The 18,089-nt window shown below is 39.4% G+C and overlaps 1 protein-coding gene across 1 annotated transcript in view; it reads right to left on the bottom strand.

The window, feature by feature from the left end:
- The window catches only part of IL16 (interleukin 16), a 167,970-nt gene that overhangs the window by 72,929 nt on the left and 76,952 nt on the right, over positions 1-18,089 (bottom strand). The window contains exon 3 of the mRNA XM_069098690.1: positions 15,939-16,075. Within this exon, the coding sequence (XP_068954791.1) occupies positions 15,939-16,075 (137 nt within the window). The remainder of the gene's footprint in view (positions 1-15,938; positions 16,076-18,089) is intronic.

Genomic DNA, 18,089 nt, shown 5'->3' with positions numbered 1-18,089 from the left:
TGTTTTTCAGTCATTTCAGTCATGTCTGACTCTTTAGGACCCCATTTGGGGATTTCTTGGCAAAGATGCTGGAGGTGGTTTACCATTTCCTCCTCTACCTCATTTTAGAGATAAGGAAACTGAGGCAAACAGGTTAAGTGACTTGCCCAGGGTCACACAACTTATAAGTGTGTGATAAGCTGGATGTGAACTCCAGAAGATGAGTTTTTCTGACTCAAAGCCCAGAAGTCTATCCACCGTACCATCCCAGCTGCCCTTACAGTAAACCCAGTCAATGATAATTTCTCTGTTGGTCCTTTTATCTCTAATTATCAACATATTACAATAGCAGCAATTGTACTGTTAATACAAGATCTAAAAGAAAATATATTGTTGGCTCTTTCTCATGGCTCCATTACTATTCTGTGGAACCAACCAGGAAACACACATATTAAGAAACATACTAAGAAAAACTTGGAGACTTTAGAACAGGGAATAATGTAGGAAATAAGAAGAACATGAATCGAGTCTTCTGGGATCAGGAATTAGAGAACAATAGAAAGAACCTTGCATTTGGGGTTAGACAAGGCAGTCTCTAATCTCCATTGTTAGTTAACTGCCCCCTTTACTTCTCTCTAGATTGATCTATGTGGTCCCTTCTAGCCCTAAATCCTCTGGCAAATTTACAGGACATTGCCTTTTTATCTATCAATATGATTGCCCCAGAAACTACATTTGGAATTGGTCACCCAACATCCTCTCTGAGAGCAAAGACTACATAGGATCAAAGATTTAGAACTCTAGAAGGATCCTTAGAAGCAAGTCCAATGAGATCATTTTGAAGATAAGGGAAACAAGACACAAAATGCTTAAGGAACTGTAATGGGAATGCAAATTTGGAAGATCTTCCCTGCCCCTAGGCTAAAATGCACCTGAAGCCTGGGGAGGGAGGCTTGTTTTTCAGTAGATACTTCTTGATTGGCCAGTGAGTCAATAAGGTTGTTACATTCTCTGAGCCAGGAGAAGGCTATATAAGCCCTGATGTGTAGCTTTGTTTTGGGACTCACTTTGAGAAGTGTTCTGTGATTTGATCTGAATTCTGGGAAGCCGTTGTTGAGAGTCCCCCGGCTTTGAAAAACCCAGATGTGGAAACCCAGATGTTGACTGGGTATGGATGTAATGGTTGGACAGTTTGGAAAGCTGTCTACTTGATCTGTTAATGTCTTGATAATTCTGTCTGTATATTTTGAGGTTTGGGGTGCTGACCTTTTTCCCCTGAACAAGGTAAACGATATATGTCTGACTGATTAAAGTAAGCTTGTTAACCCATTTTGAGTTGCTTTCCTTTAACAAAGCAGATTCAAGAACCTGTGTTAGCTGCAAACCCTGAGGACGCTTGGGGTGCTTGCTGCTACAGGAACTTACCTTGGGTCACACAGCTAAAATGTCTGAAAGGGAGTTTGAACTCAGTATTTCCTGATTCCAAGTCCGGTATTGTACTTACATTTTGTCTCTTTGTTATCCTCTCCAAATATAGCATGTTAATAAATACTTGCTAAATGAATAAGTGAATTGCCCTTCCACAGTTCCCTCCTTGTCGATTAATGTTTTAGCTGGTGTATGTTTATTTTCACATCATTCTACCATATATGACTTTCTGGGGCAGTCAGGTGGTGCAGTAGATAGAGCACTAGGCTTAGAATCAGGAAGACTCCTTTTCTTCCTGAGTTCAAATCCAGCCTCAGACACTAATTAGCTATGTGACCCTGGGCAAGTCACTTAACCTTGTTTGCCTCAGTTCCTTATCTATAAAATGCATTGGAGAAGGAAATGACAAACTGTTCCAGTATCTTTGCCATGAAAACCCCAAATGGGGTCATGAAGAGTTGAACATGACTGAGAAATGGCTGAACTACAACTTTATGTTACTTTATGGGAACTGTAAGGATACTTGGTTTATTGGTAACACTGGACTAGATGTCCCTCCAAATCAAAAACAAAAAGACGCACTACATAGTTTATGTATGTGAAAATACAAAGTACTATACAAAAGCAAGCGATTGCTTTTAATATTTTTTGTATAATACTGGTGTTTCTGTTTTAAATTAAATATCAGGGAACAGGAACCAGAGCCCAATTGCCATCTATAATTAAGGTTGTAAGTGAGGCAGCCTGCCCCAGATGTGAAGCAGCTTGTCCAAGAGAACCCATGTTATATGTCCAAGTCTTAAAGCAGCTTCAAGCATGTGTCCTAGGGCAGGCAATGGGTGTCTGACTGAGGATTTGTTGAAGGTGTCTCCCCTTCTCATCTTGTGTCCAAGCACACTCAGCCCCTCCAAAGCAGAAAGGCAGACAAGCTCTCTGGAAATCTTTCATACTTGTCTTTCCCATTAAAATGTGAGCTCAAGAGCAAGGCCCCTCCTACTCATCTATTTGCAATCCCAGTGCTCAGCACACAGTAAGCACTTAATAAATGGTTTATCAATCCATTCTTGGGAGTTAACTGGCTATTTAACTAGTTAAAAGTGAAAGACATTTCCAGGGAGGGGAGAAGGTGAAAATGGGTTGATCGGGTCTGGTTGGGTGAAAAGCTGATGACATTAAGGTATTGTCAGTGAAACTGAGGTTTCTCATAGCCTAGAGATATTCATACAATGATCTATTCATTCATTCACTATATTCTCATCAGTCTTGATGATCCCCAGGTTCATGCCAACCCAGGCAATCTGTCTCCTGGTCCATTCCACTGTGTATTTCTTTTGTGTATTCTTCTCTCTTCTCAACAAGTTACTCTATATCTTTCCAATTTTCAAACAACATTCCTTTCAGTCTTCTTATTTTAATTGAAACCTGGTTTTTCCTCAAGCATACTCCATCCTTTGTAACCTCTACAATTACAATCCACTCTCTCCCACTTCTCTCATCCCCACCCTCAACTCTTAAGGCTTTAGAAGGAGGTGATAGCACATTCCTTACCTGATTCTACTGTTACAAATCATGCTTCTATTCAATCATCTGACAATCTTTCTTTCTCAAGTCCAAAATGTCCATTTATATCACTGTCTTCATATCATGGCTACTGTCAATGCTTACCTCCAGAACTCCCTCGCACTTTTGCCTATGACTTTAGTAACTGGCTCATGGTCCTCTATCTATCCCAATCACAACCATCATCATCTATGGAAATTTCAAGTCATGCTGGTTAATTGTCTAACATAAGAGTTTTAACCTGAGGTCCATGGAACCCCCAGTGGGTTGGTAGATAGATTACAGAAGTGTATAAACTTGAATAGGAAAAAAAAATACATCTTTATTTTCACTATTCCTTAGTTTCCTCTGTGAGTCTATGTATTTTATTTTGTGCATTTAAAATTTTTTTTTCATAGAAAGTTCCCATAGACTTATGACTGACTGACAAAGGGATCTGTGTCACCAAAAAATAATTTTTTCTAATTTATAAGAAAGTGAATAACCCCTGCAACACTTCCTGAACACATAATTACTTAATCTCCTGAACTCTAACAATCTCCCCACTTCAGTGATGCCTTAGACTATGCCATCTAATGGAAGTATACCACCCCCAAGTTCTTTAAATTCCAAATTTCACTCTGAGTTATGACACCCTACCCTTTTCTCTCTCATTAAGCCTGACCTTCACCCTTATCAAAGCTTCCAATCTGTTGATTTCTTCCGATCTCTCAGTTTCCCTCTCTGCTAAGTCAGGACCAAAAGATCACAGATCTCAAGCAAAAAGGAACTTCAAAGGTTATCTAATTCAATCCCTTCATTTTACAGATGAGGAACCAAGAACCAGGAAGGTAAAGGTCATACATGTAAGTGTCATAGATAGTATTTGAACCAAAGTTTTCTGACTCCAGGGTAATACTCTTTGACATTGTACTATTCTGCTTCATTTGCCTCCATACACAGACTTGACTCCATGGATTCCTTCTTTTACTAGTCTCTACCCTAGAATCAACCCTTGCTCCCCATTATCTTTCATTCTAGACTTAGGTAATCCTCATTATCTGATTCCTTTAGCATATGCCAAAGAGTATTGCTGGTGAAATTGAGCTGATTTTGCCCATGCCAAATTCCAGATTTATGCTTCTCGTGGACCCTCACTGCTTCTTGGCAATAATTCTACTTTCCTCTTATTGGTTTCCTAACTCATTCCCCACAGCAGTTATTTCAAACTATTCATTTGTCACACCTCCAGTTAGTTATACCCTCTAACACCTAGCTATTATTAGAGGACATGGCCTCCTACTTCACTATAAAGACTGTAACCACTGTTCAGAACTTCTCAGCATCATCATTCACTATCTCCTCCTTCCCTCTGGTCACTAAGGTAAATGTGTCCTCTTCCTCACTAAGGCTATTAATTCTGTCTACATTCTTGGTGTCATTCCCTTCCTTAATTATCAGCATCTTTCTCTAGGATCATAGATTTTGACTTAAGAATGACCATCTAGTCCAATACCTTTATTTTCCAAGTGAAGACCTAAGGCCCAGGGAGGCCCTGGCTTGCTCATGGTCACTTAACCTACTTAAGCAGCAGAGCTGGAATTTGAATCCATGTCTTTTGATCACAAATCCAGCATTCTTTTGAACCATACCATGATGCCTCTGGCAACCATGACCCTTTCTTTCATATAGTATGGTGTATTATAAAAAGCATTAGATTTTGATTCAGATGAAGGAAATTTAATTTCTGCCTCTGAAACATGTATGTGACCATAAGCAAGTCTTGTCCTATTTCAGTCTCATTTTCCACAGTCTGTAAAATGGGAGTAATAATACTTTCATTACCCACCTCACAAAGTTGTTATAAAGAAACCACTAGTGATTATCATTATTTCTGCCTCTCTCATCTGCCTACAACTTACCCATTTCTCTCCAATTCTAAAATCAAACTCCTTTATGTAACTGACCTTTATAACCCACCCATCTGCCTTCCCAACTCTTTCTTCCCCTCCACTGTCAAGATTATTTTAAAAGTTGTGTAATATAAACACTTCTGTTCCCGTTCTCTCATCAACTCCTTACAAATTTGACTTTCATTCTATTACTCTACTAAAATAGTTCTCAGATGTCAATAATATCTTCATAATTGCCCAATTCAATTACTTCTTTTAATCTTCATTCCCCTGGATCTCTTTATAGCATTTTACACTGTTGATTAACAATCTCATCTTTTTAAACAATCTTTTTTTCTCTCTTGGCTAATGAAATACAAATATCTTCTTGTTATTCTTTTAATTTCATGTTTTAAGGCTCCTTCACTGGCTTTTTATCTTATTTTTTAATCTTTAAGGTATTTCCCAAGTCTCTGTCCCTGCCCCCTTCTTTCTAAGTTTTCTCCCTCAGAAATTATTTCATTTATCACTGCTACACAGATAACTCCTAAATCAAGCCCTTACCTCTCTTCTGTGCTCCAAACCTGCATATCTAGCTGTCTATAGGAAATCTACACCTGGATATCCTACTATATGGGTTCTTAGTCTTATTTATTTAACTTTATCACCTCCAGGATCAAATACAAAGTCCTCTGTTTGGAATTTTAGAGCCCTTCATAACCTATCTTCCTCCTACCTTCTCAATCATCTTACACCTTACTCCCTACCATGTACTCTTCAAAGCAGTGACACTGATTCCCTAGCTATTCCACAAAAAATATATTCTACCTCTTGACTCTTGCACTTATTACCTCTCTTAGGCATTTGTATATTATTCTATATTTAAATTATTTGTGTATATGTCATATTCCCTATTAGATTGTTAACTCTTTAAAAAGTATCTTAGTGTAGGGTGTCAAAAGATATAATGCTTGTTATCTCTCCTATTAAAATGTAAGCTCTTTGGGAGTAAGGATTATTTCCTTCTTTATAGTAATAATGCCTACATAGCAGACACTAAATATTTGTAGACTGATCGGTTATTGAAAGCAAGTCACTTAAGTTTTTCCATCTATAAAAGTGGGAATAAAGATGCTTTCAAGGAATGGCTTTATGAATCCTAAAGTAAACTATTGGTAAGCCTAAGGATTGTGTTTTATCCAAACTCCATGCTTTCCCTCAACTTCTATCACAGAGTTCTATACCCAGTTGGTGCTTCACAATGGCTCAACGAACTAGGTGCTGTGTAATCTGAAGTATCTAAATCCTTGCTGAATGATAAAAGAGATCCAAAGAGATGAGATTGTGGATCCAGATGGGGATTGTCTTCCATTAATTACAGTAGTTTAAAGGTTAAAAGTAAAAAAGATGCTCTAAACTTGTAATTAACCAGTTCATTATCATTAAGAGATAGAGTTTTATAGATAATTAACTGAAAGAACAAAAATCAAGGAACTCTCTTATTTAGTTTTTAAACTAAGTAACTGAATTTAATTCCCATGTTTTGGAGATACACAAAGTACTTTCAACCTGCATAGTGTCAACATTTTACTGGCACTGTTAGCAGGATGTTCCATCTGATTCATCTGAGTTTAGATGTTTCCTTCCCTCATCTACCCTTTGGTTGGGGAGCTAACAGAATGTGAAATTAGGATGCTGATAGCAAGGGGGTTGGGAAAGTGTAGAAATCCAAAGGCCTGGTTTATCTACAAACCACCTAATCAGTCCACAGCTAATTAAAACTTGGTTATGATATGGATAGATTCAAAACCTCAGGGTGATAGAATCACAATTTTTAGTTGGAAGGGACCGTAGAGGCCATACTTTCCAATATCCTCATTGCAAAATTAAAACTAAGGTCCATTAAATTGAAATGACCTGCTCAAGGTCACTCAACCAGTTAGCAACAATGTTAGAAGTCTCCTCATATTTTAGAAAGAAAAAATATTTTAAAGCTCCAGTATTGAGAAATTGTTTTCTATAATTTTACTTAGGAGGTGGTTAGGGGCTTCTCCAGGCTTTCAAATGAGCTGTGGCACAGGGACTATCATAAACATTGTCCACATGGTTCACTGGCCATAATCGTGAGAAGCTGTATTCAATATTTTGATAATGATTCCACTTCTATTTACATAGTGGTTAAGAGTGATGAGGCACCTTATTTATTGTTTGATCCTCACAATAACCCTATGAAAAAGTACAAGCATTATTTCCCCTCTTTCTCAGATGAGGAGATAAATTAAGGCTAAATGACTTCCCCCAAAAATCACGTAGCTAGTGAATGTCTAGACTTGAACCCAGATTTTTATTTCCTTTAGCACTCTTTCCACTATGCTATGTTAGATTCTTCTTTCAACATGGTCTTCTCCTATGGCTGCCAAACCATCTGGAAGGTCTTTGTGTTACGGTGAGTATTTATACAGCCCTTGAAGTTTTACAAAGTACCTTACATAAACTATCACATTTGAGCCTCTTCACAATAAGCCTAAAAGTTTGGTGCTATTATATACCATTTTACAGATGAGGAAATTGAGGTTGAAAAGTTAAGTGACTTGCTAAGGTTCACACATTAAGTGTGTGTGTGGAAGTATTCCAGCTTCTGTTCCTGATTACTAGTTCAATACAACCATAGAAAAGTCCCCTTTATTTCATTTACATTCATTTCAACAATGGTTCAAGTGCCTACCACATACCAGAATCTGTGTTAACTACTAAAGAACTAAAGTTAAGAATGCCAAAGTCACTACCCTCATGGAGATTATGATTTAATAGATGGAGTATGACAGACATAGAAATAGGTATAATGCAAGGTAGAATTGATTAGGGCAAAAAAAAAAACCAAATCATCCAAAGTCTACTGAGAAAATTTTAGAAGTGAGAGATCAATTTTAGTTGGAAGGGGTGGGAAGGAACTGAGGAAGGCTTCTTGGAAGAGTGGATGCCCATCAACTGGAGAATGGATGAACAAATCTTGTTATATGGTTGTGATGTAATACTATGGTGCTGTAAGAAATGAAAAGCAAGATGGTTTCAGAAAAACCTGGAAAGACATATAAATTGGTGCAAAGAAAAGGGAGTAGAACCAGGAGAACATTATACACAGTAACAATATTGTAATGGTAATCAACTGTGAAAGACTTAGCTGCTCTGATCAATACAATAATCCACAGCAATTCCAAAGGACGTATGATTAAAAAAAAATGTTATCTGCCTCCAGAGGGAAAACTGATGAACTCTGAGTTCAGATTGAGGTAAACTTTTTTCTTGATGATTTTTTTTGCAACATGGAAATAAAGTTTGTATGATTTCATATATATACTGGGTATCACATTGCTTGACTTCTCAATAGGTGGGGGAAAGGCTGGAGGGAGGATTTGGAGGATTTGGAACTCAATTTTTTTGAAATGTTAATTTTTTTAAAGGCAAAGAAAAAAGTTGGTAAGAAGGGGGAGTGTGTTCCTGCCTTGAGGGAGGAGTTGTACAAAGTAGATGAAGACAGGATTATATCAGCTAGTACTCTAGTTTAACTGTAGCTCACAGCTTTTTTGGTCTTGCCTATTTGCTAGTCTCTTGAGGCATCTAGGTGGCACAGTGGATAGAGTACCATACCTGGAGTCACGAGTATTCATCTTCCTGGGTTCAAATCTAGCCTCAGACACTTACTAGCTATGTGACCCTAAGCAAGTCACTTAACACTGTTTGCCTCAGTTTCCCCATCTGTAAAAATGAGCTAGAGAAGGAAATGACAAACCTCTCTAGTATCTTTGCCAAGAAAGCCCCAAATGGGGTCATAGTCATTCATGACTGAAAAATAACTGAACAATAACAACAGATTTGCTAGTCTCATTCTTGATAATGCCCTCTGACCTCCCAGATGCTGAACTCTGTCCTAGACCTGTGATACCTACCTGTCCCTTTTAACATTAGCTACCTTCCTTACCAGTACTCAGTCTCGTGTAGTACCACTCTGATTCTTCCAGCTCTTTCTGCTCCCCTGGTACTTCCCTTCCTACCTATATGACCTTTTAGACTAGAATAAAAAGTGTTTTCTATGGAGGGGAGTAATTCAAGGCTCCACCTAGGTATCTAGACTGGACTTTCTGACCTCTTCTAATTAGCCTCCATTCACTCCTGCCTATACCTAGTCATATGGTGACAACTTGGGAATGCTAATTCTATTATCACAATTCATAATAGACATAGAGACTAAATGTTTAATTTCATTAGAATAGGGAATTCCCGGGTTAAGAAAATCCTTCCCCAGTGCAGGTTGGTACTTTTCTCTGAAATGTATCATCTTAGTTTCCTAGGCCATTGAGAGGTTAAGTATCTTGTCCAGGGACACACAGCCAGGATATATCAGAGTCAGAACGTGAACCCAGGTATCCCTGGCTTTAAGACTTCCTCTCATGGAGGCATAATATTTCACATTTATATAACAGTTTACTTGGACCATTTCATTTGACACTCATAACCCTGTGAGGTAGATATCTCAAGTGTCATAGAAATTAGAATTTTAAGATTACGAAGGTTCAGAGAGGTTAATTAACATTTAAGATCATACAGTTTCTAAGATTTGGAAGTGGCAGTAGGGGAAGGACCCCATAGAAAGGGAGAAATGGACAAAATCATGGCACTGGGATACTGAGGAGGAGGGAAAAGGTGGGATCCAGGGGTAGCATTGAAGAGGAAGAGAAATTAGAAGAAGTGATGAAAAAATACATGTCAGGACTGCCTTGAGGAAAGGGGCACATGAGGCAGCTCATGTGGATTGTGACCAACATTTTAATGAAAAGAAAAAAATCATTTGCTGAAAATGAGGGTTGGGGAGGAAATAGGCATCTCTGAAGAGAAATGGTGTGGAATAATTAGTTTGATGGGGGTGTATTAGAGATGCAGTGAGATACAAATTAAAGGTTAGTGGAGGAACAACAAAGGCCAGTTTCAAATTGGATTGAGCAGTGTGAAGCTGCAATGGGTCATGTTCACTCAATTTTGCCTTTCTTTTTCATTAGCACTAACTAGCCTGGGAGATGAAGTGAATAGCGTGGACATTAGGCATAAGACAGGACTGGGAATCAATGTGGTAGACTCAGTAGGACTTTAGAGGGATGTCAGAGTCCAAAGGAATAGACAAAGCATTTCAGAGCTGTTGGCCTTGGAATGGAGGAGAGCAGGAACTTGTACATAGACAGAAGTGGGGGCAAATAGACGTGAATGAAGACGGATGCTTGGTTCAATAACAGGAAATGACACAGGTAAAGAGATTGTGGTCATAGAAGGGGAATCAGGAGTCAAAGACCTCAGACTGAGACTGGTGCCTTGTGATGATATAAGCAGGGCTATAACCATGGCTGCTAGGTGGTGCAATGGGTAGAATGCCAGACTTGGAATCAGGAAGACTCATCTGTCTGACCTCAGACACTCACTAACTGTGTGACCCTAGACAAGTCACTTCACCCTGTTTGCCTCAGTCTCCTCATCTGTAAAATGATTTAGAGAAGGAAATGGCAAACAACTCCAGTATCTTTACCAAGAAAACCCCAAATGGGATCAAGAAGAGTTGGACATGACTGAAAGAACCAAATAACAACAACAAAAAAAAAAAACACAACAGAGCTACTCTATCTTTGACCTAAGAATTATTCACCCTCTCTACCCTGGCCACAGGGTAGTTCTGTACTACACCTCCAGTGCCCCGCTGACATCAGCAGTATGACTACCTCTTCTCCTTTATCTGTCCCAGGATACTCACCACCACTTCCATCCCATGATCCTGTCTCATCATTCAAACCTACACCCTCACTATGACTGTTCTACCGTATGACAAGCACATTCTCACCACATCCGGGGGAAAGCAGAGCAGATGCTATTGCACCTTGTCCATTGACTATTATCTTCCTCCCCACTTCCTCTTTGGAAGCCTGGGTATCATCATATTGGGGGAGAGTGTGGGGAGTGGGACACTAGCTCCAGAGAATGAACCATCCCTTCTCACTATGACTAATATCCAATTTCAAGAAGCTCACAGGAGAGTTATTTGTGTTTAAATAAAGGCCAAAATATGTCAACCAAGTTGAGGTCCTCGGGTCTTCCTGCATCCCTCCTATGCTCCCTCACTTGTTAGCAGCTTCTTGAGAGTGATTTGTTAACAGGTTCATGAGATCTCTGCACCACCATCCCACCCTTCCCCCATTGGTCAATGCCCTGAAATCTCTTCTGCCATGGGGCCTTGTTCCTCAATGACAGAGATTGAGAATCAAAAGGAAGAGTTTACAGATAAGATAATTGAGGTACCAAGTGGTTAAATGGCTTGTCCTGTAAGTGTCTGAGGCAAGATTTAAAGGCAGACAGTCCTGACTAAGACCCAGGCCCATGGAAAAGAAAGAAGGCCATTTTGTCTGAATCATAAGGTATAGGAAGAGGAATAATGTGTAATAGGGCTGGAAAGATAGTTTGGGACCAGGAAGCATAGGGATTTAAAAGTCAAACGGAAGAGTTTACATTTCATCCTATAGGCAATAGAAAGCCACTGGAATTTATTGAGTAGAAGAATGACTCAGTCAGATGTGCATTTAAAGAAAATCCATTTAGCAGCCATGTCAAAGATGGTCTAGAGGGACAGAGACTTGAGGCCGACAGACCAATTAGATGGCCAATGTAATAGGTCAGGTAGAAGTAAAGAGGGCCTTAACCAAATGATAACTATGTAGGAAGGGGTCAGATAGAGGTAGCAATGTAAAAAGTTTGCAACTGATTGGATTGGATGTATGGAAAGAGAATAATAATAATAATAATAATAATAATAATAAGTGAGAAAGTTGAGGTTAATTCTGGCAAAGGAAATAGGAATATTTGGAAGAGGTTTTTTTTTGTTTTTTGGCAGGGAGGTGAGTTCTGTTCTAAATATGTTGAGGTTGAGATGTCTCAGTTCAGTTTGAATGTCCAGTTGGGAAGGTGGGGTGGACAGTTCAAGGGAGAAATTTGAGATAGATAAATAATATGCATTGAGATGATAATTAAGCCCATGAGCATTGATGAAATTGCTAAGTGGGTCAAGAGAAAAAAGAGGATCCAGGATAGAGCTTTGGGAAATACTAAGAGTACTAAAATGTAATATGGATGATGAGTCAGAAAAGCAATCAAATAGACAGTCAGATAAGCAGGAGGAGAGGCGGGAGAGAATGTTCAGAAGAGAGCAATTACCAGTATCAGAGGCTACAGAGGTTGGGAAGAAGATGACTGAGTAAAGAGCATCAAATGACTACTAAACAATCATTAGTAATTTTGGAGAGGGCAGTTTCAGTTAACGAGGACCAGAATTTTAAAACATCTTAAAGGAACAAGGTATGTTAATTAGTGGGATGTTGTATATTTGCATATACTAGAGATAGGATCAAATATTTTTATTTAAAAGTAAAGATTATAACATCACTTGTAATTATTGATATTTAAAGGACATGTACACAGATAGGAAAAATTATAGAAAACTATTTTTACAGCTATAAAAAAATTTCTTGTCCATAGGCACACCAGGTCCTTCAATTAAGTGATCAGGTTTTCTTTGATGATGTTCCACAGTCCCCTTCTTCATGCTTCCTTCAAGCCTTCCTCACTCAATGACACCCTTCAAATGTTGTCCCTTCAAATACCCAGGTTTTTCCTCCTCAGAGACCCACCCTGGTCCTGACCATTATAGTAATGTCCCATGTTCCACACTTTTCCTTCTTCTTTATTAAAGCTTACCTCTACTAGTCCCCCAAGGTGATAAATTTGACAATCTCTGGCAAAACTAATTAATTCCAAAGTGCTAATAGCTGATAACTTCTAAATGAGCTATGCATTTAAAGAGATGAACAAATGTACAACTGCATAGGAATTTCTATTTGTGTTGCTGAAGGAGATGCTAGAAAGGCAATTAGAATAGGGAATACAGAGAGAAAAAGAAGTGTTGAGGGAATTAGCATTTCCTAATAACATTTAAGCTACTAAATACTTCTGATGTCTGAAAGTGGAATAGGGTAAAAGAGATGATACCCAAGAGCCCCAAAGCATGAGAAAGAACCAGTAGGGTCATAATCCAGAAGGATTTCTTGGTAAATGAAAATTGTTTTGTGATTCAAAAGAAAACACAGAAATAAGGCAAAGGTTGTATTTGATAATACTTGAGTTTAATGATAAAGGGGCTCATCCGTATCTATTTATTTACATCTCTTTAAATCTTGTTTTATATTTTGTATTGTCTTGTTTGTATGTATGTTATATGTAAATCACTTTGCAGACATTAAAGCACTATATACATTCCAATTATTGTTGCAAAACCAAGGTAGTGATTGTAGATTTGTCTATTTTTATACTGTTATTTTCATAATGAACTATCCTTTTTTTTTTAGAAAAAACAATTGACTAAATCACTTTCTTTTTCTTCTCTCTCATTTATCCATGTCTGAAACGGAATAATTTCTAAGCCTATATAGCCAGTCCCAAGTCACCTGAATTACAGATATAAAGAAAAAATGAAAGACTATAGGTTCACTCAGAACTAGGGACAGGCAGTAAGGGCTTTGCCCTAGCTTGGGGATTAGTCCTTGGATAGGAAATGTGCCCTGAGCTGGGAAATGTTAAGGGTGGCACATTGTTCTTAGACTGTAAGGAAGAAGACAGGGGTCAAACAACATGGTGATAGAACAATAATAAGACTAGACAAAAATCTGCTTCTGAAGCAACTCAACTGTGACTGTGGCTTAGGCTCCAGCTTCACGTCCATCTCACAGGGTTCCTGGGCAAGGGAGAGGAGAGGGCAAAGGCCATGACAAAAAGGCCCCAAAAGGTAGCTTTGTCTAAGAATGGGGAGAAAAGGAGTCCTGGCCCCTAGTAAGCAGGTTCCCTCAGTGTCAAAAGTGGCATCTCTCTAACATCCATCCTGCAATCTATTTATTCTACCTCAAGGATAAAACAGTCTGAGGGAAAAAAATATCAACAGTCTGGGAAATGCCTTACCTCTACACACCTATGATCAGCCTGTGAGAAAAGAGGTACTTCAGGTGGGGCAACTAAGGAAAATAAGTGGTGCCTCAGTCCCTACTAGAGGGCTGTGACTTCATAGGGATACCTTTACCTCCCCCCTTTCTGGGACCTTTTCTTAGAGTTTTGTCCTGCCAGACTTCCCCAACCTTCCCACTGCTCAGTAAGCAGGACTATCAAGGAAATAACTGTGATGGGCCACAGGAAATACTGGGATGTCCCATGAGGCAGCAGAGGCCCATTTCAGAGACTCCAGTCTCTCTTCAGCTTAGGGCACAGGCTGCCTCAGGGAGATGGTAATTGATGCCTCCCCAGACCTAAAGATTCTCTGCTGCCTCTCAGCACAGCCTGCCCCAGGAGAGGGGTGAGGATAAGGGAGAATAATATTTCAGGGGAAACAAGCTGGGGAAGAGAAACAAAGCCACAGCCCTGACTAGAGATATGCCTTCCCGAGGATTTGTTCTTTCTCTTGAAATTTTTCCTTCCCTAGTTTTACAGATTTCCCTAAGACTAGACTCTGGGGGTAGAGTTGGTGAGCTTGGGACCAAAGTATACCCCTTTCCTCTTCAGTTTATCTTAACTCATGAGACTAGGGGCTATTGCTCTGAAGGGACCAAATTTCAAGAACTTGACCAAAACCCTGACTTTGGAGTCAGGTGACCAAGGTTCTAGTACTTTTCTGCTACATTGATTCTAGGCCTTGTTTTCCTCTTCCATAAAATAAGGGGATCAGAAAAGGCAGCCTCTATGGTCCCTTTGTTTGTGATGAAGATTTTGGTTCTGACTCTATATCAAATCATCCTTAATCTCAGGGAGAGATGAATAAACCTTCCTTGAACAAGTTATTTCTCCTCTTTGAGGTTTCAGTTTCCTGTTCAAAAATAAAAGTCTTGAACTAGTTAATCCCAAAGGCCCCTTCCAGCCATAACGTGATATTTTGAGGGGCTTTGTGTATGTGTTTTGGGGAGTTGGTTCCATTCTTATCTCAGCAACCTCCCTGAAAACATGTCCCTTGAAAGGATTAGAATTTCTCCTTCACCTCTAGGCCCAATATCCAGGCTTCTTGAATACCAAGTATGGAGAAATAATAGGACCTTAGCACTGAGTAACCAAGAATAATTTGTTGAAATATAAAGCTTTCAGATGGCCTGCTTCTGAGGTAGAGGGAGGGAGTCAGGGAGAGAAGGGCATAGGATGAGTAACCTTCCTAGTAGCTGCCTGTGTCTTAAACTGCTTCTGCTCCACTGAATGGAATAATAAAATCATTGGTGGGGTCACCACCACCATTTTTATGCTGCTTACTCCAGTTCTAAAAATTCCTATTTATGGTTCTGATAAGGCTGTCCTTATATTCCCACATTTATAAAATGAGTGCCAATATTATATTCTCTTCTGCATTCTCCCCACCCCTCAGAGCTAAAAAGAGAAAAAAACCTTCCTCTATTTCCCTTTCATGTTCTCATCTCAGATAGGGCTGCTATACAATTCAGTTCATCATTTGTTTACCTGAAGCTGGTAGTCTATTCTGTATAAACAACAAAAAGGTGTAGTTTAAGAGAGTGCATGGCCAGTTTGTTCATTACCAGTATAGAAAGAAAGGAAAAACTCTCCAAGTTCCCTTCCTGAACCCTCCCCCCATCTCTCCAACCACACATACATCCCAGCTTGCCCCCAATTCAAACTACATCTGCTGCAGACATTCCTTTGTGGCTTTAACTACAGCTCTGGGAGGTTTGGAGTCTCTCCTCTGGGAAAGAAAGAGTTTGAAAGGCCCTTAGAGACCAGCTAGCCCAGCCCCACTGCTGGATACTTTCATTCTATTTCACAAAATAAAATCCTTGTTTGACCTACCCAGGACCTAACTCCATCTCTGTCTCGGCCAAATCAAGCTTCATCTAAATACAGGGACCAACTCTCCCACCTCAGCCAGCTTAAGAAAGAGGCTTTCCTGGGTTTAGATAACTGAGCCCACAGTTTCTGCAAATGGTTTGTCTGTAAACCACATGAAATACTTTTGACACTGAGTGTTAACTGTACCTGTAGGTGGCCCCTCCTCCCATCACATGGCTGACAGCAAACCCTTTCCCAAAGGAGGTACCGGTGGTTGTCTGGGAGACTTGGATACCCAGCCCTTCACTCCCAGTGGTTATGCACTGCTTCCAGACGCTGCTCTCCTGTGTCAGGAAGAGGCAAGGGGCCAAAGGATCAGATTTCACAGTCTCTGAAGACCTGGCCTCATGTGTCACACAATGAAACATTCATAAACCTGTTAAACCGTTACAGCAGCCTGGCACACCCATGTTCAAATGTAAATAGTCCACTTGGATGTTGCACTGACCCTGTCTTCCTCAACTTCAGTATATATGTAAATTGTTTGGTTGCTATAGATATTTACTCCCATCCACAAGGAATCACATTTTAGGGTATTTTGCTTTAAAAGAAGAAAACATTCCTATTTTAAAAGAAAAGAACAGTTTTTCATATCCAAAACCATCTTTCAAACAAAAACATATTAAGTCTGATCCTTTCTTTTGCATCCAGGAAGACATTAGCTAAGTACCGTTTAAGAGTGCTGGGCAAAAGTGTGAAATAAAGTTTATTTTCCATATGAACCCACCTCAATGCAATTCTCCTTTCAGGAGCTATAGAAGAGTCCCTTCTTTCTTCCCTCCACCTCAAACCTATCCCCTAATTGCCTGCTGGCTTTATCTGATGCCAGGATGGCATGTAGCATTGTTTCTCTGAGTAGGACCTAATCCCCTCTAAAGATGGTCTTCAACCTCCTTCTTCCCCTCTACCCCTGCTCAGTCTAAATTTACTCATCTTTTTTTTACTATTTCTTCAGGGATCCACTAGCAGGTCCTGTGATCTCTCACACAGTCATTATCAAGAGGATACAGAAAGACCCAAATGTCACTGAACTTCTGACAAAGTCATCCTAACCCAGTTTTTTTGTATTCTTTGTGCTCAAAACATCAGGCAAGTTGTAGCATAATTTGGTGTTTAAGACTTACCCAAAGACATGACCATCACAGGAAGATATAAACACAGACTCAAAAAGAAAGCAACTCAGAAACTCCAGATTCTCATTGCCCTACGATTCAGTCAAAAAAAGATCTAACCTTTTTTTTTTTCTCTCCTTCCTTCCAATAAATACAGTTCTGTAACTTTGGCATGATGGACCAATCTAAACACCAGCCTAGAGGCTCTAGATCTCCCTATTTTTATGAGAGGCCTACATGAAGCCTCATAGTTGGAGAAATATATTTATTCCTCCTCAGAGTCACTGACAGGAGCTGCTACTTTTCTGATCCCACAGATAAATTGCTTTGCCTCGCCAATCATGGTAATAGTATCACTTATCTAAGCCCTATCCTCCCTAGATCTCCAGAGAAAGGATGGTTATGTATTTCTCAACATAACCCTTCTGGGGATGGGAAAGTGAGGTAGGTTAGGGAACCAGTTTATGCCCAAAAAAGGTTCCCATTTCCCGCTGCTTGTTCATCTCCTTCTCCTAAGGAAGCAGCATGGTATCTGTAAAAGTGATTTATAAGCTTCTTCCATGTTCTCTACCTTTCTTTCAGATTATCTTCCTTTCTGCTCTTCTTCTGACATGCTGAGCAACATTAATCATGTCCAATGCCCTCTTTGTATTTTTAGGAACCTATTTGGAGCCATAAACCATAGGTTCCTTACCTTGTTCTCTTTCATGTTGTCTCCAGCTGAGGAAGAGGCTTCAAACAGCTTTATTCCCTGGAGGCTTCTCATACTTCCACACTTAATGCCTCTTGGCCCAAACTTCTTTTTTCCCCTACTCAATATATTTTATTTTTTTCCAATTGCATATAAAGATAGTTTTCAACATTCACTTTTGTAAGATTTCAAGTTCTAAATTTTACCTCTCTCCTTCCCATTCCACCTCCCCAAGACAGCAAGTAATCTTATAGAGGTTATACATGTGCAATCATATGAAAAATATTTCCACATTAGTCATATTGTAAAAGAAGAATCAGAACAAAAGGGGAAAACCACAAGAAAGAAAAAAAGTGAAAATAGTATGTTTCAATCTGCATTCAGACTCCATAGTTCTTTCTCTGGACGTGGATAGCATTTTCCATCATGAGTCTTTTGGAATTGTTTTAGATCATTGTACTGCTGAGAAGAGCTAAGTCTGTCAAAGTTGATCAT

Source organism: Petaurus breviceps, unplaced genomic scaffold (genome assembly GCF_028583685.1).
Source record: "Petaurus breviceps papuanus isolate PSGF00001 unplaced genomic scaffold, PetGlider_PUasm1.0 37, whole genome shotgun sequence".
Taxonomy (NCBI): Eukaryota; Metazoa; Chordata; class Mammalia; order Diprotodontia; family Petauridae; genus Petaurus; species Petaurus breviceps.
This window is presented reverse-complemented; position numbering and strand designations above follow the sequence as displayed.